General features: G+C 47.9%; 2 protein-coding genes across 4 annotated transcripts in view; both read right to left on the minus strand.

Moving 5' to 3' along the window:
• TMEM178B (transmembrane protein 178B) overlaps nucleotides 1–25,071 on the minus strand; it is a 518,981-nt gene that overhangs the window by 426,421 nt on the left and 67,489 nt on the right. The window lies entirely within an intron of this gene.
• On the minus strand, nucleotides 9,873–11,710 carry LOC134935758 (E3 ubiquitin/ISG15 ligase TRIM25-like). The gene has a single exon (XM_063930600.1). The coding sequence runs from the start codon at nucleotides 11,681–11,683 to the stop codon at nucleotides 10,055–10,057; it is 1,629 nt and encodes a 542-aa protein (XP_063786670.1). The 5' UTR covers nucleotides 11,684–11,710; the 3' UTR covers nucleotides 9,873–10,054.

Genomic DNA, 25,071 nt, shown 5'->3' on the forward strand with positions numbered 1-25,071 from the left:
CCAAGTACGTACCACGTACGGGACTCTGTACGCAAATAGTGTACAAAGTGCGTAGCGCGTGTATTCAGTCTAGTGGCCATAGTGGCTCCACGGTAAAAGTGTATCTAGAGGTATAGCTTTATGGTTTAAGATAATATCGACATTATCAGTCCCCAGCAGCACAGAGTATATAAGGAGATGAGTGATGTGTCAGTGAGGGCAGGGCTGCATGTGACAGGGGCAGTGACATGATGTGAGGATGGTAATGGAGGCAGCAGGAAGCCACAGACTGAGAGTTATATAGTGAGAGGAGCAGGGTCCCCAGCAGCACAGAGTATATCAGGAGATGAGTGATGTGTCACTGAGCACAGGGCTGCATGTGATGGGGGCAGTGACATGATGTGAGTATGGGAATGGAGGCAGCAGGAAGCCACAGACTGAGAGTTATATAGTGGGAGGAGCAGGGTCCCCAGCAGCGCAGAGTATATCAGGAGATGAGTGATGTGTCAGTGAGCACAGGGCTGCATGTGACATGATGTGAGGACCCCACAGACTGAGAATTAGAAGGTGGTAGGAGCAGGGTCCCGTACGGAGCAGTGATGAACCGCCTAGACTGCTGCAGAAAGAATGCTGTGTCAGACATACCTCTGTATGAAGCAAAATTCATAAATCCAACTTGTTTCTGATTGATGGGCAATAATTGCACTCATATTTTACAGATTGTCAATAATTTTACTGACGGTTGATAGAATGTGCTCATCCTCCCCCAATACAAGACGCTTGTCATCTCATACTCATTTCATAGACATCCTGCTAGAACCAAGCTCCCATAAAGGAAATATATCCGCTCAGCTGCTCTGTGATTTACAACACTCGCAGTTTCTAATTAACAAAACATCCCTTTGTAATGAGAACGGAAATTCATAACGCTGTGATAACAGATAATCAGAACTTTATGTGTCCCATTATTCTTACATCTCTGCACTACACAAGCAATACACATTGCACGCCGTAAATAAGCGCAGATACAAATTGTGGGTCTGTTAAATTTCATTCAGTACAGGATCTATTTATTAAGCTGGGCCGGGGTCAAGGACTTCTCAAGATGTCTGTTTACGTTTGAGAAACAGCGGACATATTATTTTAATGCGGCAGGTTACCTTCATTTTTTTTTACAATACCCCAGTAGTCCTGATTCCGAGATGGTTGAGATGTACTGATGTTGCATGCTCAGGGCCCGCAACAGGGGGGGTGGGGTCAAAGCATACTTACCGACTTCTGGGCTGCTCTCTCCGGGAGAGAGCAGCCCGTCGGCTCAACAGGGGGGGCTGGCAGTCAGGTGACGTGCAAAGGGGGCGGGCCGGGGGCGGGTCGGAGGCGTGGCATTCGGAATGCGCCATTTAAGCCACGCCCCCCGCTGTGTAATGCCGCGATTACCGGCATTATACAGCAGGGGGCGTGGTTACGATGACGCGATTCAACAAGAATCGCGTCATCGCCTGCCCGGACCGCCCACTTTACTCGTTAAGTGGGCGGCGGGCAGGGGGTGACCCCCGTAAATCGGGAGACTTGCCTGCTCTTCCGGGGGGCCGGGAGGGTCACCCATTTTTCGGGAGCCTCCCGGCCATTCCGGGAGGGTAGGCAAGTATGGGTCAAAGGCAGGGTCGGACTGGCCCACAGGGGTACAGGGGAAACCACCGGTGGGCCCCACTGCCTTAGGGTCCACTCCTTCGTCTAGGGATCAGGTTCCAGACTTTGAACTTGTATTACCCATGGTAGATATGTTGCATTACACTGCAAAAGACAGTTGTGTATTTCAAGCCTCTGTGGTGGCTGGCCACACCCCCTTTTAGGCTGGCCACTCCCATAAGTCTAGGCCCCTATCACTGCATTCCCCCGGTGGCCCTTCATGCCCCAGTCCGACACTAGTCAAAGGGGGGATCGGTATGAAATACCTCCAATCAAAATCCCGACGTTCAAAATCCCGACACCAATTGACCGATGGTCAAAATCCCGACAAGGTCAAAATACCGACACGGACAAAATACCGACATTTAAAATACCGTGAAGGTCAAAATACCGACATGTAAAATGCCGACAGGTCAAAATACCGACATGCATTTTTTTATGGTTTTGTGTGTGTATGTCGACATAAATCAACATGGACACCATATAAAGTGTACCGCGTCCCCTCGCATGGCTCGCTGCACTCGCCATGCTTCGGGCACGGTGCCTCGCTGCGCTCCGCACACTATTATATTCCCCCTCCAGGTCCACTGGGATGGTAAAGTATGAACAAGTCGGTTTCAATGAAAAAAATCATGAAAAACTCATGTCGGTATTTTGACCTGTCGGCATTTTACATGTCGCTATTTTGACCTTGTCGGTATTTTAAATGTTGGTATTCTGTCCGTGTCGGTATTTTGACCTTGTCGGGATTTTGACCATCGGTCAATTGGTGTCTGGATTTTGAACGTCTGTATTTTGATTGGAGGTAAACTGACTGCATCCCGTCAAAGGGGATACCTGTACCGGGCCCCAAGGATATGCCACTTAGTGCCCGGCAGAGATGTGAGCCGTCTTGTCCAAAAAGGGCAGCGGGCTGTAGGTAGTGGTTGCACAGCCTCAGAGTGACAGGAGCCTCTCACACACAGTGGCTGTGCGGCGTGAGTGTGTGCCCGCTCTTTCAGGTCCAGCTCCTCTGAAGGCAGTTATGGGACATGGCAGCAGCTCTGCTGGCCAGGATTCCCGCACCCTGCGCCGGACTCTCCTGGTGGGGTGTGAGGGCCGCATGGAACCTGCTGTGTGGTGTTTGGGTCTGGATACTGGCGAGTGCAGCACAGGTGAGTCTCTCCTTGGAGTATGAGTGGATTGGTGAGGGGATACGGGGCGTTGGGATGGGATGAGGGAGCTGGGAATGCAGCATGGAGTCATTGGGGGAGATGGACTGTGGGGTGTTTGGGAGGAAGGAGAGAGGGAGACGCAGACTGTGGGGTATATGTGGGAGGAAGCACAAATACATATATACATAGATAGATAGATAGATAGATAGATAGATATTTATGTATTTACTGTGTTTCTTATACAGTGCAGCAAATTCCGTTGCGCTTTAAAAATAATAATAATAATAAAAAAAAACATATATATATGTAATCTGAGGGAGCCCCAGAGATATCACTGTACCAGGCCCCAAGATTTCTGTTGCCGGACCTGTGTATGCCGCCGGCCGACATCAGGCCTGCCCATGTGACTGAGTTGCACAGCGCATGCGTCCTGATTGTCTGCGTCCAGATATTCCCCGGGAGGTTATGGGGGCACATAACCACACGCATAGGAAGCCATACTCAGGAAATACCGCCGCTGCCATAGGGTATTGCTAGTTTTGATGGAATAACCAATACTGCGCTTATGAGGGCTAATTCAGATCTCGAAGGATCTGCGTCCTAATGCGCAATGTACCAATGTTCGGTACTTTGCGCATACACAGGATGCAGTACGGCATTAGACTGTCATTGATTGACAGTCTGAGGGATGTAGTTTCCATCCCGGCGGTCGGGACCCAGGGGTCAGCATACCGACGCTGGGATCCCAACCACCAGAATGCTGGCAGGGGGCTCAGGGCTATTCCCACTCGAGCGGGAATAGAACCTGTGGCAAGCGCAGCGAACCCACCTGGGGCCTCGTTGTGCTCACCCCCCCCTCCCTGCCAGCATTCTGGCAGCCGGGATCCCGTTCCCAACGCCAGTCTGACACCGTTTGGGGACAGGGAGGAAAGGGGCCAGGAACCTCCGTCGTTGCACAGGGATTTCCTGGCCTCTGCGACGGGTGGCTTGCATAACACCATAGGTGCCGTTAGCCGCCCGATAGTGGGTGCTTTGATTTGATGCTGAGTCCTAGGACGCAGGTCGGATCACTACTGCAGCAGGAGGCGTCTGCATGTACCAGACGCCTCCTGCTGCAGCACCATACAGTGCTATCACTGCTGCTTCCCAGGACGTGATAGCAGCTCCAACCACATCTGAACTAGCCCCATGGGGCATCTAAAGACGTGTAAAGATGCTGCAAGAGTTCATCTCAGTCCTTGCACCGTCAGTCACACACTTGTGTGTGTGCTGAGGCTACATGTATGTCTATGTACAGTATGCTGTGCTGAGACTGTGTGTGCTGAGGCTACATGTGTTTCTATGTACAGTATGGTGTGCTGAGACTGTGTGTGCTGAGGCTACATGTATGTCTATGTACAGTATGCTGTGCTGAGACTGTGTGTGCTGAGGCTACATGTATGTCTATGTACAGTATGGTGTGCTGAGACTGTGTGTGCTGTGCTGAGACTGTGTGTGCTGAGGCTACATGTATGTCTATGTACAGTATGGTGTGCTGAGACTGTGTGTGCTGAGGCTACATGTATGTCTATGTACAGTATGCTGTGCTGAGACTGTGTGTGCTGAGGCTACATGTGTGTCTATGCACAGTGTGGTGTGCTGAGACTGTGTGTGCTGAGGCTACATGTATGTCTATGTACAGTATGGTGTGCTGAGACTGTGTGTGCTGTGCTGAGACTGTGTGTGCTGAGGCTACATGTATGTCTATGTACAGTATGGTGTGCTGAGACTGTGTGTACTGAGGCTACATGTATGTCTATGTACAGTATGGTGTGCTGAGACTGTGTGCTGAGGCTACATGTATGTCTATGTACAGTATGGTGTGCTGAGACTGTGTGTGTGCTGAGGCTACATGTATGTCTATGTACAGTATGGTGTGCTGAGAATGTGTGTGCTGAGGCTACATGTATGTCTATGTACAGTATGGTGTGCTGAGACTACATGTGTGTCTATGTACAGTATGGTGTGCTGAGACTGTGTGTGTGCTGAGGCTACATGTATGTCTATGTACAGTATGGTGTGCTGAGACTGTGTGTGCTGTGCTGAGACTGTGTGTGCTGAGGCTACATGTATGTCTATGTACAGTATGGTGTGCTGAGACTGTGTGTACTGAGGCTACATGTATGTCTATGTACAGTATGGTGTGCTGAGACTACATGTGTGTCTATGTACAGTATGGTGTGCTGAGACTGTGTGTGTGCTGAGGCTACATGTATGTCTATGTACAGTATGGTGTGCTGAGACTGTGTGTGCTGTGCTGAGACTGTGTGTGCTGAGGCTACATGTATGTCTATGTACAGTATGGTGTGCTGAGACTGTGTGTACTGAGGCTACATGTATGTCTATGTACAGTATGGTGTGCTGAGACTGTGTGCTGAGGCTACATGTATGTCTATGTACAGTATGGTGTGCTGAGACTGTGTGTGTGCTGAGGCTACATGTATGTCTATGTACAGTATGGTGTGCTGAGAATGTGTGTGCTGAGGCTACATGTATGTCTATGTACAGTATGGTGTGCTGAGACTACATGTGTGTCTATGTACAGTATGGTGTGCTGAGACTGTGTGTGTGCTGAGGCTACATGTATGTCTATGTACAGTATGGTGTGCTGAGACTGTGTGTGCTGAGGCTACATGTATGTCTATGTACAGTATGATGTGCTGAGACTGTGTGTGCTGAGGCTACATGTATGTCTATGTACAGTATGCTGTGCTGAGATTACATGTGTGTCTATGTACAGTATGGTGTGCTGAGACTGTGTGTGCTGAGGCTACATGTATGTCTATGTACAGTATGGTGTGCTGAGACTACATGTGTGTCTATGTACAGTATGGTGTGCTGAGGCTACATGTATGTCTATGTACAGTATGGTGTGCTGAGACTACATGTGTGTCTATGTACAGTATGGTGTGCTGAGACTGTGTGTGTGCTGAGGCTACATGTATGTCTATGTACAGTATGGTGTGCTGAGACTGTGTGTGCTGAGGCTACATGTATGTCTATGTACAGTATGGTGTGCTGAGACTGTGTGTGTGCTGAGGCTACATGTATGTCTATGTACAGTATGGTGTGCTGAGAATGTGTGTGCTGAGGCTACATGTATGTCTATGTACAGTATGGTGTGCTGAGACTACATGTGTTTCTATGTACAGTATGGTGTGCTGAGACTGTGTGTGTGCTGAGGCTACATGTATGTCTATGTACAGTATGGTGTGCTGAGACTGTGTGTGCTGAGGCTACATGTATGTCTATGTACAGTGTGCTGTGCTGAGACTGTGTGTGCTGAGGCTACATGTGTGTCTATGTACAGTATGGTGTGCTGAGACTGTGTGTGCTGAGGCTACATGTGTGTCTATGTACAGTATGGTGTGCTGAGACTGTGTGTGCTGAGGCTACATGTGTGTCTATGTACAGTATGATGTGCTGAGACTGTGTGTGCTGAGGCTACATGTGTGTCTATGTACAGTATGGTGTGCTGAGACTGTGGGGGTCATTCAAAGCTGATCGCTCGCTAGTGTTTTTTGCAGCGCTGCGATCAGGTCAGAACTGCGCATGCGTATGCACCGCAATGCTCAGGCACGTCACACAGGTACAAAGCGGATCATGTGCTGTGTGGATTTTACGAGAAATCCATTCGCACAGCTGATCGCAAGGTGATTGACAGGAAGAGGGCGTTTGTGGGTGGCAACTGACCGTTTTCAGGGAGTGTCTGGAAAAACGCAGGCGTGTCCATGCATTTGCAGGGAGGGCTCCTGACATTAATCCGTCCCCGAACAGTCTGAAGTGATCGCAGCGGCTGAGTAAGTTCTGGGCAACTCAGAAACTGCACAAAGGTTTTTTTTACCGCTCGGCTGCACATGCGATCGCACACAAAGCAAAAATACACTCCCCTATAGGCAGCGACTATCTGATCACAGCAGTGCAAAAAACACTAGCGAGCGATCAGGTCTGAATTAGGCCCTGTATGTGCTGAGGCTACATGTATGTCTATGTACAGTATGGTGTGCTGAGGCTACATGTGTGTCTATGTACAGTATGGTGTGCTGAGGCAACATGTGTGTCTATGTACAGTATGGTGTGCTGAGGCTACATGTGTGTCTATGTACAGTATGGTGTGCTGAGGCTACATGTGTGTCTATGTACAGTATGGTGTGCTGAGGCTACATGTATGTCTATGTACAGTATGGTGTGCTGAGGCTACATGTGTGTATGTACAGTATGGTGTGCTGAGGCTACATGTATGTCTATGTACAGTATGGTGTGCTGAGGCTACATGTGTGTATGTACAGTATGGTGTGCTGAGGCTACATGTGTGTATGTACAGTATGGTGTGCTGAGGCTACATGTGTGTCTATGTACAGTATGGTGTGCTGAGGCTACATGTGTGTATGTACAGTATGGTGTGCTGAGGCTACATGTGTGTCTATGTACAGTATGGTGTGCTGAGGCTACATGTGTGTCTATGTACAGTATGGTGTGCTGAGGCTACATGTATGTCTATGTACAGTATGGTGTGCTGAGGCTACACGTGTGTCTATGTACAGTATGGTGTGTGAGACTGTGGGGGGTCATTCCGAGTTGATCGCTCGCTAGCTACTTTTAGCAGCGCTGCAATCAGATAGTCGCCGCCTATGGGGGAGTGTATTTTCGCCTTGCAAGTGTGCGAACGCTTTTGCAGCCGAGCGGTACAAAAAAGTTTTGTGCAGTTTCTGAGTTGCCCAGAACTTACTCAGCCGCTGCGATCACTTCAGCCTTTTCTTGTCCAGAATTGACGTCAGACACCCGCCCTGCAAACGCTTGGACACGCCTGCTTTTTTCCAAACACCCTCAGAAAACGGTCAGTTGACACCCACAAACGCCTTCTTCCTGTCAATCTCCTTGCGATCGGTTGTGCGAATGGATTCTTTGTTAAATCCATTGCCCAGCTACGATCCGCTTTGTACCCGTACGGCAGTGAGCGAACAACTCAGAATGACCCCCTGTGTGTGCGCTGAGATTGCATGTGTGTGTGCTTATGTGCTGATACTGCATACTGTGTACTGGGACTTTATATGCACTTCTGCTGAGGTTACGTGTATGTGTGCTGTGACATCAGTGCATAGTCTGTGCCCTCCGGCTGGGACAGTCACTCCATGCACACAGCAAACCCAGCATAACAGATATTAGAAAAGTAAAAATAATAAAATCCCATCTATATGCATTTATAGTAATACGCCTATTGTAAAACAAATGACACTTTCTGCCGGTTGTCTATATTATCAAGAGAAAGATCTCTCACCATTCACATCTCTTATCCCCTTGATTGTCAGACTGTAGAATGGGGAGGGGACTGTGGCGCTCTGGAGTTACAGCATCTACCTATGCAGTGTGCTTGTGTAAGTGCGGACATGTGGTTACCTGTGCCCCTGTCTATGCAGGCATGCATTTACCTGTGTGTGCCCTGTCTGTGCGGGCATGTGGTTACCTGTGCCCCTGTCTGTGCAGGCATGTGGTTTCCTGTGTGTGCCCTGTCTGTGCGGGCATGTGGCTACCTGTGCCCCTATCTATGCAGGCATGCGTTTACCTGTGTGTGCCCTGTCTGTGCAGGCATGTGGTTACCTGTGCCACATCTATGCAGGCATGCATTTACCTGTGTGTGCCCTGTCTGTGCAGGAATGTAGTTACCTGTGCCGCTGTCTATGCAGGCATGTGGTTACCTGTGTGTGCCCTGTCTGTGTGGGCATGTGGCTACCTGTGCCCCTGTCTAAGCAGGCATGTGGTTACCTGTGTGTACCCTGTCTGTGTGGGAATGAAGTTACCTGTGCCGCTGTCTATGCAGGCATGTGGTTTCCTGTGTGTGCCCTGTCTGTGCAGGCATGTGGTTACCTGTGCCCCGTCTATGCAGGCATGCGTTTACCTGTGTGCGTGCCCTGTCTGTGCAGGAATGTAGTTACCTGTGCCCCTGTCTATGCAGGCATGTTGTTACCTGTGTGTGCCCTGCCTGTGCGGGCATGTGGCTACCTGTGCCCCTGTCTATGCAGGCATGTGGTTACCTGTGTGTGCCCTGTCTGTGCAGGCATGTGGTTACCTGTGCCCCGTCTATGCAGGCATGCATTTACCTGTGTGTGCCCTGTCTGTGCAGGAATGTAGTTACCTGTGCCCCTGTCTATGCAGGCATGCGTTTACCTGTGTGTGCTAGTGCCCTGTCTGTGCAGGAACGTAGTTACCTGTACCCCTGTCTATGCAGGCATGCATTTACCTGTGTGTGCCCTATCTGTGCGGGCATGTGGCTACCTGTGCCCCTGTCTGTGCAGGCATGCGTTTACCTGTGTGTGCCCTGTCTGTGCGGGAATGTAGTTACCTGTGCCCATGTCTATGCAGGCATGTGGTTACCTGTGTGTGCCCTGTCTGTGCGGGCATGTGGCTACCTGTGCCCCTGTCTATGCAGGCATGTGGTTACCTGTGTGTGCCCTGTCTGTGCGGGCATGTGGCTACCTGTGCCCCTGTCTATGCAGGCATGCATTTACCTGTGTGTGCCCTGTCTGTGCAGGCATGTGGCTACCTGTGCCCCTGTCTATGCAGGCATGCGTTTACCTGTGTGTGCCAGTGCCCTGTCTGTGCAGGAACTTAGTTACCTGTGCCCCTGTCTATGCAGGCATGCATTTACCTGTGTGTGCCCTGTCTGTGTGGGAATGTAGTTACCTGTGCCCCTGTCTATGCAGGCATGCATTTACCTGTGTGTGCCCTGTCTGTGCAGGAATGTAGTTACCCGTAACAAGTGTGCTCAGCCTATAAGAAGCATGCTGCTAAATACCTCCCAAATGACACGATTTTTCCAATTCGACTCACAAAAAAGGGGTGGAGTTACACTCAAAATTGGGCGTGGTTAGATTGGGTGGGGTTCGGTGGATTGGAGCGGTGCTTATTTTGTAATGTATGTGTAAAAGGCGAGGGTATGAGTTGTCAAAAACAGGTTTATGTGTCTATTAATCATTCAGGCTACATAAGGTGAGACAATGAAGATCTGTGCAGTGAGCGATGCTGAGAGTTGTAGACAGCTCTTCCCCTGTGATGTAATGCTGGAGATCCCACATAAACATATATGCATCTGCAAATTCTGCTGGCCACACATTAACACACCAACAATATGGCAAATCTGGGAAAGTGGGCACCTGTTAATCTAATATCTACAATAACACAGGAGATCAGCATTGTTAATCAATCGGGTTTCCCTCCCTGTGGCGCCACCAGTCTCTGTGCAGATTTATATCATTATGGTAATTTCCCCTGACTCGCCGAGATAACATAATACAACCTCTCCCTACCCATAATGCAGCATGGAGGGGCTCAGTGAGGACGGCAGTGTAGGTGTGTAAGTGTCTGATGGGGTCACACAGAGAATAAAAGGACAGCTGTCCTGCCTCATAATCCAGATATACCCTCACTCTGTCACAGAGGATATTGCCAGGTAATTGGATCTCTCTGCTGTCATGTAGCACTGAGAACTGATTATTATACCTACACAGACACCAGGACTTGTTATTACGACCAATGAGTGACTGACCTCCTCCCCTGTATATACTGGGGTAACACATCCCCACCCTCCACCTCACTGATTTGCTGACATCCACCTCCCAGTAATGTCGCCCTGAGGAGAATCCCCTGGTGCTTATTACCTGAGGATACTGAAATCTCTCTGGTGTTACTGGGTGTTTATTTTCTATATCTGAGCACAATACAGTTTTCCTGTCACCTGATATCTGTATATTATTAGCAGCTGTGGTTACATCCAGTAATAGGTCTGTAGCTTCCTGCACATAAATCCCTGTATTTATACCTGTTATTATATCAGATAATGTGTGTAATGTCCCTGAGATGAGACCCACATTCAGATCTCCTGCACCACGGACCTGGGTATCATGTCTCTCTGTGTCCTCAGTATCACACAAGTCCCCGGTGTCTGGTTTCTGTAAGACAGTCACTGGATCAGACATGTTACACAGCTCCTCAATGTGACGCATCTTCCCAGACAGCTCGTCCTTCTTTATTTCCAGCTGCTGGATCAGATCAGAGACTGAGAGTGAAACGCGCTGTTCCTGCCTGGACATCTCACTCAGGACTCTCTTCTCCAGGTCTTCCAGCTGTCTCCTGATGTCTCTGAACAGGGCAGTGACTGTCTCTGTTACACCGGCTGCTTTTCCCTGATCTTCTCTCCTGCGCTCCTGCAGTCTCTGGACTCTTTTCTCAGTCTCCGCTCTCTTTGTGGTCAGTTTTTGCAGAACACTCCTCAGCTTCTCCTTCTCAGAGGCCTCATTCAACAACTCCTTTTGATGTCCTCTGTGTTCCCCAGTCAGACAGCAGGACACACAAATACAGGCAGCGTCCTCACTGCAATAATATCTAAAGAGCTCCTTATGGATGGCGCATTTTCTGTTCTCCAGGTAAGTGATGGGATCAGATAAGACGTGTGCTGCTGACTTGCTGTGTACTCTCAGGTGATCATCACACAGAGAAGCCTCACAATGCAGACAGGATTTAGCAGCAGGTACAGGAGAGTCCACACAGTACGTGCAGAAGATCCCAGTCTCCTCCTGATCTGGCCGAGTAGACAGGAACCTCCCCACTATGTTACACAGAGGAATGTTCCGTATCAGTGCAGGACGCTCCTGACACTCTGCTCTGCAGTCAGGACAGATATAAGCTCCAGCCCCCTCCTGTGTATCCAGCACACGATCAATACAGACCCGGCAGAAGTTGTGGCCACATCTCAGGGTTACAGGATCTGTATAAATGCTCAGGCAGATGGAACAGTGCAGCTCCTGTCTCAGATCAGCAGATGCCATCGCTGGAAGCAGGAGAGAGAAATGAAAGTGAAAGTCTCTGACGCTCAGAAACCAGTGAGGTCACATGAGGCTGCACTTGGTGGTTGCGGTATGAATGGTCGACCATGTTATGGTCGACAGTCATTAGGTCGACCACTATTGGTCGACATTGACATGGCCGACATGAACACATGGTCGACACATGAAAATGGTCGACACGTGAAAGGTCGACACATGAAAAGGTCGACATGAGTTTTTTTTACTTTTTTGTGTCGTTTTTTGCGTAAAGTGACTGGGAACCCCAATTAGTGCACCGCGTCCCCTCGCATGGCTCGCTTCGCTAGCCATGCTTCGGGCATGGTGCCTTCGCTCCGCTACCGCTTCGCTCGGCACAGATTACCGTTCCAATCGTAGTCCACGTGGATCGTAAAGTATGGAAAAGTTCCCCAAAAGAAAAAAAAGTTAAAAAACTCATGTCGACCTTTTAATGTGTCGACCTTTCATGTGTCGACCATTTTCATGTGCCGACCATGTGTCCATGTTGACCTTGTCAATGTCGACCAATAGTGGTCGACCTAATGACTGTCGACCATAACATGGTCGACCATGTGAACGGATACCGAACTGGGTACAGTACATCTGTATTCAAGGAGTAATGTGTGCTGGAATCGGGGCATCAACAGCTTTGCCGGGCTCTGGTACTACTAGGGTGCATGGCCAACACGAGGAAGTATGGCCAGACCCCTGCCTTAGAAAATATTAAAAAGTATAGGTTATGTGTGGCCGCAAAGCAGGCACAAATGCCACACAGGGGGGTGCCAATATCAGATCTGGTGGGCGGGTGCAATCGCTCCTCCTTGCAGGGAGAGAGAGGACTGCTGAGCATACTTCTCTACATTCACGGAATGACAGAGAGACTCCCGAGTGCAACCCAGAAAAGTAGTCAAGTCTCCCAAAGTTGGCTTACACCCACCACATTTCCTCATAACCACTCGCACTGTCTCCCTTAGCAGCCAACTCACCGGCGACAGCCGTCGCATATGGAGGAAAAGAGGGCAGGTTGATGACACAATTCACGCTGAATCACGTCATCATAGCCCCACCCCCCACTTTACAATGCTGGTAGTGTGGGCATTGTACAGCAGGGGGTGCCATGGACCCTGCTGTGCCGACCTGGCAGCCAGAAAGTCAGCTTATTATGTATGGGAGAGCATTCCACAGAGAAAAGTCCTGCAATCATGAATGGGAGCAAATAAGGAGTGTGGATGAGACGCGTAGATCTTGTGAAGAGCAGAGACATCGGGTTGGGAGATATTTTGAGATAAGCGAAGAGATGTAGGTTGGTGTAGTTTGGTTAATGGTCTTACTATTCCAGCTTGTTTGCAGTACCGAAACCGGATGGTTCGGTAAGACCAATTCTGAACCTCAAGTCATTGAACCCGTACTTACATGTGTTCAAATTCAAGATGGAGTCTCTGAGAGCGGTGATCTCAGGTCTGGAAGAGGGAGAATTCCTAGTGTCTCTGTATATCAAAGATGCGTACCTTCATATTCCGATCTGGCCGCCTCATCAGGCTTATATACGGTTTGCACTGCAGGACTGTCACTACCAGTTCCAGGCCCTGCCATTTGGTCTCTCCACGGCACCGAGGGTGTTCACCAAAGTGATGGTAGAGATGATGATAGTACTCCGCAAACAGGGAGTGAACATAATTCCGTACCATGACGATCTTCTGATAAAGGCACCATCCAGGGAGCAGTTGTTATAGAATATTGGTCTCTCAACCAGACTTCTCCTGGATCATGGGTGGATTCTGAACCTACCAAAATCTCACCTAGAACCAATGCAGAAACTTTATTTCCTGGGAATGATATTGGACACAGAGTCTCAGAAAGTGTTCCTTCCCTTGGCAAAGGCAATGGTAATCCAGTCGATGATTCGGGCCGTCTTGAAGCCGACCCGGATCTCAGTACATCTCTGCATACGTCTTCTGGGGAAAATGGTGGCTTCTTATGAAGCCATTCAGTACGGAAGGTTTCATGCGAGGCCCTTCCAGCTGGATCTGTTAGAAAAATGGTCCGGATCGCATCTTTACATGCACCAGAGAATTCGTCTGTTACCAAAAGCCAGGATCTCCCTCCTGTGGTGGCTGCAAACGTCTCACCTAGTCGAGGGTCGGAGGTTCGGAATTCAGAATTGGATTCTGCTAACCACAGACGCAAGCCTCAGAAGTTGGGGTGCAGTCACCCAGGGGGTACAGTTTCAGGGAAGATGGTCAAGTCAGTAAGTCGTCCTTCCAATAAACATTCTGGAATTCAGGGCTATCTACAACGCCCTTCAGCAGGCCTCATCTCTTCTTCAGGATCAGGCCATTCAGGTCCAGTCAGACAATGTGATGGCGGTAACGTACATAAACAGACAGGGCGGAACGAAAAGCAGAGCCGCAATGTCAGAGGTGTCAAGAATTCTCCTCTGGGCGGAAAAGCACGTAGTGGCGTTGTCGGCGATCTTCATTCCAGGAGTAGACAACTGGGAAGCAGACTTCCTCAGCAGACACGACTTGCACCCGGGGGAATGGGGCCTCCACGCAGAGGTCTTCCGGTGGTTAACACGTCAGTGGGGGAATCCACAAATAGATATGGTGGCCTCTCGGCTCAACAAGAAGCTCAAGCAGTATTGTTCCAGGTCAAGGGACCCACAGGCAGTAGCGGTAGATGCCCTGACAACTCTGTGGATCTAACAGCTGGTGTACTTGTTTCCTCCACTTCCTCTGATCCCAAGAATTCTAAAAAGAATAAAAAGGGAAAAGGTTCAAGCAATCCTCATTACTCCGGACTGGCCACGAAGGGCCTGGTATGCGGATCTGCTCGAGATGCTGATAAAAGATCCTTGGCCTCTGCCTCTTTGAGAGGATCTTCTGCAACAGGGCCCATTCATCTATCAAGACTTACCACAGCTACGTTTAACGGCATGGAGGTTGAACGGGTGATTCTAGCCAAGAGAGGGATTTCTGACAAGGTCATCCCGACTATGATGCAAGCCAGAAAGGGGGTAACGTCTAAACATTACCATCGTATCTGGAAGAAATATGTCTCTTGTTGTGAGAGCAGACAATATTCTATGGTGGAATTTCATCTGGGATGTTTCCTGCTTTTTCTGCAGTCGGGAGTGGATGTGGGCCTACGCCTAGGCTCCATAATAGTTCAGATTTTGGCCTTGTCTATTTTCTTTCAGAAACAATTGGCTTCTCTCCCTGAGGTCCAGATGTTCTTGAAAGGTGTTCTCCACATCCAACCTCCCTTTGTGCCTCCCACGGCACCTTGGGATCTCAATTTGGTGCTGCAGTTCCTCTAATCAGACTGGTTTGAACGTGGAAGACCATCACACTGTTGGCCTTGGCTTCAGCAAGAGGTGTGACAGAGCTGTGGGCATTGTCTTACAAGAGCCCCTACTTGATTTTCCATGAGGACAGAGCTGAACTCAGGACTCGTCAGCAGTTTCTTCCTAAGGTGGTGTCCGCGTTTCACATCAACCAACCTATTGTGGTCCCGGTTGTTACGGACGCCTCTGCTACTTCAAAGTCTTTGGATGTTGTAAGGGCTATGAAGGTGTATGTAAAGAGAACAGCTCGTCACAGGAAATCGGACTCGCTGTTCATTCTTTATGATCCCAATAAGATTGGGTGTCCTGCAATTGCACGCGGGATCAGGCTCACTATCCTGCATGGTTATTCCTACTAGATTGGTGGGTTCCTCTTGGGCGGCTGCCCGAGGTGTCTCGGCTTTGCAGCTCTGCCGAGCAGCTACCTGGTCAGGGTCGAACACGTTTGCTAAGTTTTACAAGTTCGATACTTTGGCCTCTGAGGACCTTCAGTTTGGTCAATCAGTTCTGCAGGAACCTCAGCACTCTCCCACCCAGTTTGGGAGCTATGGTACTTCCCCATGGCACTAAATGGATTCCCAGTATCCCCTACGGACTACGAGAAAAAGATTTACCGGTAGGTACTTAAAATCCTATTTTATATTGAATAAGGTAGAATAAGGGTAACCAATGGAGAGACTGACAGAGCGGACAATGGGGGTAATTCAGACCCGATTGCAGCGCTGTGATCAGGTCAGAACTGCACATGCGTATGCACCGCAATGCGCACGCACGTCGCATGGCTACAAAGCGGATCATTACTGTGCGATGGGTTTTACGAAGAATCCATTTACACAGCGGATCACAAGGAGATTGACATGAAGAACGTATTTGTGGGTGTCAACTGACCGTTTTCTGGGAGTGGTTGGGAAAATGCAGGCGTGTGCATTCATTTGCAGGGCGGGTGTCTGACGTCAATTTCGGCCCCGAACAGGCTGAAGTGATTGCAGCGGCTGAGTAAGTCCTGGGCAACTAAGAAACCGCACAAAGATTTTTTGTAGCGCTCGCCTGCACATGCGATCACACACTTGCAAAGCGAAAATACACTCCTCTATGGGCGGCGACTACCTGCTCGCAGTAGTGCAAAAAAACCCTAGCGAGCGATCAGGTCTGAATGACCTCCAATGAATATCTAGCAAGGAAGATTAGCCTCGCAGCTGCATTCAGAATGGATTGTAGTGGTGAGAGTCTCTTTTTGGAAAGACCATTAAGAACACTATTTCAATAATCACTGCGGGAGATGATGAGAGCATGGATTAGAGTTTTTGCAGTGTCTTGTGTAAGATATGATCGTATTTTGGATATGTTTTTGAGATGCATGTAACATGATTTTGAGACAGATTGAATGTGGGGAACAAAGGACAGATCAGAGTCAAGAATGACACCTAGGCAGCGAGCTTGTGGAGTAGGGATGATTGCCGAGTTCTCAACAGTGATCGAGATATCAGATTGGTAACTAACATTGGTCGGTGGAAATATAATTAATACTGTTTTGGAAATATTAAGTTTGAGGTGGCGAGATGACATCAAAGAGGAAGCAGCAGAGAGGCATTCAGTAACACGGACCAATACAGATGGTAGCAAATCAGGGGAGGATAGGTAGATTTGAGTATCATCCTTGTACAGGTGATACTGAACTCCAAAAGAGCTGATTAGTTTGCAAAGAGATGTAGTATAGATTGAGAAAAGCAGAGGACCTAAGACTGAGCCTTGCGGTACTCCAACTGATAGAGGTAGCAAAGAGGAGGTGGATTCAGAGAAGTGGACATTGAAAGAGTGATTAGATAGGTAGGATGAGAACCAAGAAAGGGCTGTGTCCTGAAGACCTAGGGATTGTAGTGTTTGTATGAGAAGAGAGTAGTCAACAGTGTCAAAAGCAACAGAGAGATCCAGCACAATAAGAAGTGAGTAATGGATTTTAGACTTAGCAGTGATCAGATCATTCACTACCTTAGTCCATACCTCCCAACTGTCCTGATTTTTGCGGGACTGTCCCGCTGTCCCACCCACGGGCCGCAGTGTCCCACGGTGGGGGTGGGGGTGGGGGCAGATGGGAGGCTCCTGCACTTGCTGCCCTGCTTAGCAGAGCAGCGGTGAATAGACGCTGTGCGCATGCGCACAGCGTCTATTCACTGGAGTCAGAGGGAGAGGGGGCATGCCAGCGACTCACAGAGCGCTGGGCATGCCCCCTCAGTGACGAAAATGGGGGCGTGGCTCACGATCGCGGGTCCTCCGCAAAGCCACGCCCCCTTTTCTTAGGCCATGCACCTTTTTCAAGAACGCGCGTGTGTCCCTCTTCATAGAAATTCAAAGTTGGGAGGTATGCCTTAGTCCGTGCTGTCTCTGTGGAGTGTTGGGAACGAAATCCTGACTGAAGTGGGTCCAATAAATTGAGTGAGTTAAGAAAGTGTGTGAGGCGAGTGTAGAGTAGTTCTACACAAGTCTCTCAAGTAGTTTGGAGGGGCATGGGAGCTGAGAGTTGGGATAGTAGTTTGAGAGAGAGTTAGGGTCAGATTTTTTTTCTGTCAGAATGGGAGTAATCATTAATGCTTGAACAGTGAAGGAAAGATACCACTAGAGAGAGAGAGATTACAGATTTTAGTTAAGGTTGTGATGAGCACAAGAGTCAGATCTTTACTTATTTGTGAGGCTATAGGATCAAGAGGAGAGGTAGTGGAGTAGGAGGATGAGAAGAGTGTTGATACTTCATCTTCATTTGTGGGATCAAATGAAGAGAAGGTGCCAGAGGGTTCTGATAGGGAATTGAGCAGGTCCGTGGCTGAGGAAAAGCATACCATTTCATCTCGGATCATGTCCTTGAAGAAGTAAGCAAGAAATTACCGTGCATGATTTTATCTTCTTCAGTTTAATAGGAATAACCTTGCAGCTGTGGGAAAAACACCACGCCGTGGGGTTTATGAAAATATCCCTTGCAATTGAATATGCCCCTAGATGTATCTACCAGAAACTGTATAAAAATGTAAAATAAAAAAAAAAACCAACAGTTATGTTGCAAAATGTATCTTATCTTTGCAAAATGTAATAAATAACACCTGTCTTTTTGCGCTAATGATAATGATAAGACATGATTAAGAGATGCCTATAGTACATGGGGCACGCCACGTTTTCAACAACCCATGTATAAATAGAAAGAACCCGCTTGAGAATAAAATGGTTATTACCACTCAATATGGCAACGCAGCATCTGCATTTTCTAGAGCTGTTCTGAAAAATTGCCCAATTGCTGGCATTGATGTTACACTGAAGAATGTGCAAAGACAACTATTGATCTCTTTTGGGTGGGTTATATTGTTTCTGTGCAGGGTAAATACTAGAGATGAGCGCCGGAAATTTTTCGGGTTTTGTGTTTTGGTTTTGGGTTCGGTTCCGCGGCCGTGTTTTGGGTTCGACCGCGTTTTGGCAAAACCTCACCGAATTTTTTTTGTCGGATTCGGGTGTGTTTTGGATTCGGGTGTTTTTTTCAAAAAACACTAAAAAACAGCTTAAATCATAGAATTTGGGGGTCATTTTGATCCCAAAGTATTATTAACCTCAAAAACCATAATTTACACTCATTTTCAGTCTATTCTGAATACCTCACACCTCACAATATTATTTTTAGTCCTAAAATTTGCACCTAGGTCGCTGGATGACTAAGCTAAGCGACCCTAGTGGCCGACACAAACACCGGGCCCATCTAGGAGTGTCACTGCAGTGTCACGCAGGATGTCCCTTCCAAAAAACCCTCCCCAAACAGCACATGACGCAAAGAAAAAAAGAGGCGCAATGAGGTAGCTGTGTGAGTAAGATAAGCGACCCTAGTGGCCGACACAAACACCGGGCCCATCTAGGAGTGTCACTGCAGTGTCACGCAGGATGTCCCTTCCAAAAAACCCTCCCCAAACAGCACATGACGCAAAGAAAAAAAGAGGCGCAATGAGGTAGCTGTGTGAGTAAGATAAGCGACCCTAGTGGCCGACACAAACACCGGGCCCATCTAGGAGTGTCACTGCAGTGTCACGCAGGATGTCCCTTCCAAAAAACCCTCCCCAAACAGCACATGACGCAAAGAAAAAAAGAGGCGCAATGAGGTAGCTGTGTGAGTAAGATAAGCGACCCTAGTGGCCGACACAAACACCGGGCCCATCTAGGAGTGGCACTGCAGTGTCACGCAGGATGTCCCTTCCAAAAAACCCTCCCCAAACAGCACATGACGCAAAGAAAAATGAAAGAAAAAAGAGGTGCAAGATGGAATTGTCCTTGGGCCCTCCCACCCACCCTTATGTTGTATAAACAGGACATGCACACTTTAACCAACCCATCATTTCAGTGACAGGGTCTACCACACGACTGTGACTGAAATGACGGGTTGGTTTGGACCCCCACCAAAAAAGAAGCAATTAATCTCTCCTTGCACAAACTGGCTCTACAGAGGCAAGATGTCCACCTCATCATCATCCTCCGATATATCACCGTGTACATCCCCCTCCTCACAGATTATCAATTCGTCCCCACTGGAATCCACCATCTCAGCTCCCTGTGTACTTTGTGGAGGCAATTGCTGCTGGTCAATGTCTCCACGGAGGAATTGATTATAATTCATTTTAATGAACATCATCTTCTCCACATTTTCTGGATGTAACCTCGTACGCCGATTGCTGACAAGGTGAGCGGCGGCACTAAACACTCTTTCGGAGTACACACTTGTGGGAGGGCAACTTAGGTAGAATAAAGCCAGTTTGTGCAAGGGCCTCCAAATTGCCTCTTTTTCCTGCCAGTATAAGTACGGACTGTGTGACGTGCCTACTTGGATGCGGTCACTCATATAATCCTCCACCATTCTTTCAATGGTGAGAGAATCATATGCAGTGACAGTAGACGACATGTCCGTAATCGTTGTCAGGTCCTTCAGTCCGGACCAGATGTCAGCATCAGCAGTCGCTCCAGACTGCCCTGCATCACCGCCAGCGGGTGGGCTCGGAATTCTGAGCCTTTTCCTCGCACCCCCAGTTGCGGGAGAATGTGAAGGAGGAGATGTTGACAGGTCGCGTTCCGCTTGACTTGACAATTTTCTCACCAGCAGGTCTTTCAACCCCAGCAGACTTGTGTCTGCCGGAAAGAGAGATCCAAGGTAGGCTTTAAATCTAGGATCGAGCACGGTGGCCAAAATGTAGTGCTCTGATTTCAACAGATTGACCACCCGTGAATCCTTGTTAAGCGAATTAAGGGCTCCATCCACAAGTCCCACATGCCTAGCGGAATCGCTCCGTGTTAGCTCCTCCTTCAATGTCTCCAGCTTCTTCTGCAAAAGCCTGATGAGGGGAATGACCTGACTCAGGCTGGCAGTGTCTGAACTGACTTCACGTGTGGCAAGTTCAAAGGGCATCAGAACCTTGCACAACGTTGAAATCATTCTCCACTGCGCTTGAGACAGGTGCATTCCACCTCCTATATCGTGCTCAATTGTATAGGCTTGAATGGCCTTTTGCTGCTCCTCCAACCTCTGAAGCATATAGAGGGTTGAATTCCACCTCGTTACCACTTCTTGCTTCAGATGATGGCAGGGAAGGTTCAGTAGTTTTTGGTGGTGCTCCAGTCTTCTGTACGTGGTGCCTGTACGCCGAAAGTGTCCCGCAATTCTTCTGGCCACCGACAGCATCTCTTGCACGCCCCTGTCGTTTTTTAAAAAATTCTGCACCACCAAATTCAAGGTATGTGCAAAACATGGGACGTGCTGGAATTTGCCCATATTTAATGCACACACAATATTGCTGGCGTTGTCCGATGCCACAAATCCACAGGAGAGTCCAATTGGGGTAAGCCATTCCGCGATGATCTTCCTCAGTTGCCGTAAGAGGTTTTCAGCTGTGTGCGTATTCTGGAAAGCGGTGATACAAAGCGTAGCCTGCCTAGGAAAGAGTTGGCGTTTGCGAGATGCTGCTACTGGTGCCGCCGCTGCTGTTCTTGCGGCGGGAGTCCATACATCTACCCAGTGGGCTGTCACAGTCATATAGTCCTGACCCTGCCCTGCTCCACTTGTCCACATGTCCGTGGTTAAGTGGACATTGGGTACAGCTGCATTTTTTAGGACACTGGTGAGTCTTTTTCTGAGGTCTGTGTACATTTTCGGTATCGCCTGCCTAGAGAAGTGGAACCTAGATGGTATTTGGTAACGGGGGCACACTACCTCAAGAAATTGTGTAGTTCCCTGTGAACTAACGGCGGATACCGGACGCACGTCTAACACCAACATAGTTGTCAAGGCCTCAGTTATCCGCTTTGCAGCAGGATGACTGCTGTGATATTTCATCTTCCTCGCAAAAGGACTGTTGGACAGTCAATTGCTTACTGGAAGTAGTACAAGTGGTCTTCCGACTTCCCCTCTGGGATGACCATCGACTCCCAGCAGCAACAACAGCAGCGCCAGCAGCAGTAGGCGTTACATGCAAGGATGCATCGGAGGAATCCCAGGCAGGAGAGGAATCGTCAGAATTGCCAGTGACATGGCCTGCAGGACTATTGGCACTCCTGGGGAAGGAGGAAATTGACACTGAGGGAGTTGGTGGGGTGGTTTGCGTGAGCTTGGTTACAAGAGGAAGGGATTTACTGGTCAGTGGACTGCTTCCGCTGTCACCCAAAGTTTTTGAACTTGTCACTGACTTATTATGAATGCGCTGCAGGTGACGTATAAGGGAGGATGTTCCGAGGTGGTTAACGCCCTTACCCCTACTTATTACAGCTTGACAAAGGCAACACACGGCTTGACACCTGTTGTCCGCTTTTCTGTTGAAATACCTCCACACTGAAGAGCTGATTTTTTTGGTATTTTCACCAGGCATGTCAACGGCCATATTCCTCCCACGGACAACAGGTGTCTCCCCGGGTGCCTGACTTAAACAAACCACCTCACCATCAGAATCCTCCTGGTCAATTTCCTCCCCAGCGCCAGCAACACCCATATCCTCCTCATCCTGGTGTACTTCAACACTGACATCTTCAATCTGACTATCAGGAACTGGACTGCGGGTGCTCCTTCCAGCACTTGCAGGGGGCGTGCAAATGGTGGAAGGCGCATGCTCTTCACGTCCAGTGTTGGGAAGGTCAGGCATCGCAACCGACACAATTGGACTCTCCTTGTGGATTTGGGATTTCGAAGAACGCACAGTTCTTTGCGGTGCTTTTGCCAGCTTGAGTCTTTTCAGTTTTCTAGCGAGAGGCTGAGTGCTTCCATCCTCATGTGAAGCTGAACCACTAGCCATGAACATAGGCCAGGGCCTCAGCCGTTCCTTGCCACTCCGTGTGGTAAATGGCATATTGGCAAGTTTACGCTTCTCCTCCGACAATTTTATTTTAGGTTTTGGAGTCCTTTTTTTACTGATATTTGGTGTTTTGGATTTGACATGCTCTGTACTATGACATTGGGCATCGGCCTTGGCAGACGACGTTGCTGGCATTTCATCGTCTCGGCCATGACTAGTGGCAGCAGCTTCAGCACGAGGTGGAAGTGGATCTTGATCTTTCCCTAATTTTGGAACCTCAACATTTTTGTTCTCCATATTTTAATAGGCACAACTAAAAGGCACCTCAGGTAAACAATGGAGATGGATGGATACTAGTATACTTAGGATGGACTGCCGAGTGCCGACACAGAGGTAGCTACAGCCGTGGACTACCGTACTGTGTCTGCTGCTAATATAGACTGGATGATAATGAGATGAAATCAATATATATATATGTATGTATATATAATATCACTAGTACTGCAGCCGGACAGGTAGATAATATATTTATTAGGTAATGATGACTGATGACGGACCTGCTGGACACTGTCAGCTCAGCAGCACCGCAGACTGCTACAGTAAGCTACTATACTATAGTAGTATGTACAAAGAAGAAAGAAAAAAAAAAACCACGGGTAGGTGGTATACAATTATGGATGGACTGCTGAGTGCCGACACAGAGGTAGCTACAGCCGTGGACTAACGTACTGTGTCTGCTGCTAATATAGACTGGATGATTGATAATGAGATGAAATCAATATATATATGTATGTATATATAATATCACTAGTACTGCAGCCGGACAGGTAGATAATATATTTATTAGGTAATGATGACTGATGACGGACCTGCTGGACACTGTCAGCTCAGCAGCACCGCAGACTGCTACAGTAAGCTACTAGACTATAGTAGTATGTACAAAGAAGAAAGAAAAAAAATAACCACGGGTAGGTGGTATACAATTATGGATGGACTGCCGAGTGCCGACACAGAGGTAGCTACAGCCGTGGACTAACGTACTGTGTCTGCTGCTAATATAGACTGGATGATTGATAATGAGATGAAATCAATATATATATGTATGTATATATAATATCACTAGTACTGCAGCCGGACAGGTAGATAATATATTTATTAGGTAATGATGACTGATGACGGACCTGCTGGACACTGTCAGCTCAGCAGCACCGCAGACTGCTACAGTAAGCTACTATACTATAGTAGTATGTACAAAGAAGAAAGAAAAAAAAAACCACGGGTAGGTGGTATACAATTATGGATGGACTGCTGAGTGCCGACACAGAGGTAGCTACAGCCGTGGACTAACGTACTGTGTCTGCTGCTAATATAGACTGGATGATTGATAATGAGATGAAATCAATATATATATGTATGTATATATAATATCACTAGTACTGCAGCCGGACAGGTAGATAATATATTTATTAGGTAATGATGACTGATGACGGACCTGCTGGACACTGTCAGCTCAGCAGCACCGCAGACTGCTACAGTAAGCTACTATACTCTATAGTAGTATGTACAAAGAAGAAAGAAAAAAAAAAAACCACGGGTAGGTGGTATACAATTATGGATGGACTGCCGAGTGCCGACACAGAGGTAGCTACAGCCGTGGACTAACGTACTGTGTCTGCTGCTAATATAGACTGGATGATTGATAATGAGATGAAATCAATATATATATGTATGTATATATAATATCACTAGTACTGCAGCCGGACAGGTAGATAATATATTTATTAGGTAATGATGACTGATGACGGACCTGCTGGACACTGTCAGCTCAGCAGCACCGCAGACTGCTACAGTAAGCTACTATACTCTATAGTAGTATGTACAAAGAAGAAAGAAAAAAAAAAACCACGGGTAGGTGGTATACAATTATGGATGGACTGCCGAGTGCCGACACAGAGGTAGCTACAGCCGTGGACTAACGTACTGTGTCTGCTGCTAATATAGAGTCTAGACTGGATGATAAATTATTGATAATGAGATGAAATCAATATAATATCACTAGTACTGCAGCCGGACAGGTACTATATATATTTATTATGTAATGACTGATGACGGACCTGCTGGACACTGTCAGGTCAGCACAGCACCGCAGACTGCTACAGTAAGCTACTATAGTAGTATGTATAAAGAAGAATGAAAAAAAAAAAAACACGGGTAGGTGGTATACAATATTATATATATATATATATATTATATACAATTATATATATATATATATATATATATATATTAAACTGGTGGTGATTGATTATTAAACTGGTGGTCACTTCAGGTCACGTTGCAACTTGCAACTAGTACTCCGAGGCCTAAGCAGACAATCACAAAATATATTATTATACTGGTGGTCAGTGTGGTCACAACAATGGCAGTGTGGCACTGACTCTGGCAGCAAAAGTGTGCACTGTACGTTATATGTACTCCTGAGTCCTGCTCTCAGACTCTAACTGCTCCCCACTGTCAGTGTCTCCCCCACAAGTCAGATAATACACTTACAGTCACACTATCTAATCTATAAATATCACTTCAGCAAGTAGTATAGTAGTATACAGTATAGTAGTACTCCTCCTAATAATGCTCCCCAAAATACTGTGTCTCTCTCTTCTCTAAACGGAGAGGACGCCAGCCACGTCCTCTCCCTATGACTCTCAATGCACGTGTGAAAATGGCGGCGA

Source organism: Pseudophryne corroboree, chromosome 6, assembly GCF_028390025.1.
Source record: "Pseudophryne corroboree isolate aPseCor3 chromosome 6, aPseCor3.hap2, whole genome shotgun sequence".
Taxonomy (NCBI): domain Eukaryota; kingdom Metazoa; phylum Chordata; class Amphibia; order Anura; family Myobatrachidae; genus Pseudophryne; species Pseudophryne corroboree.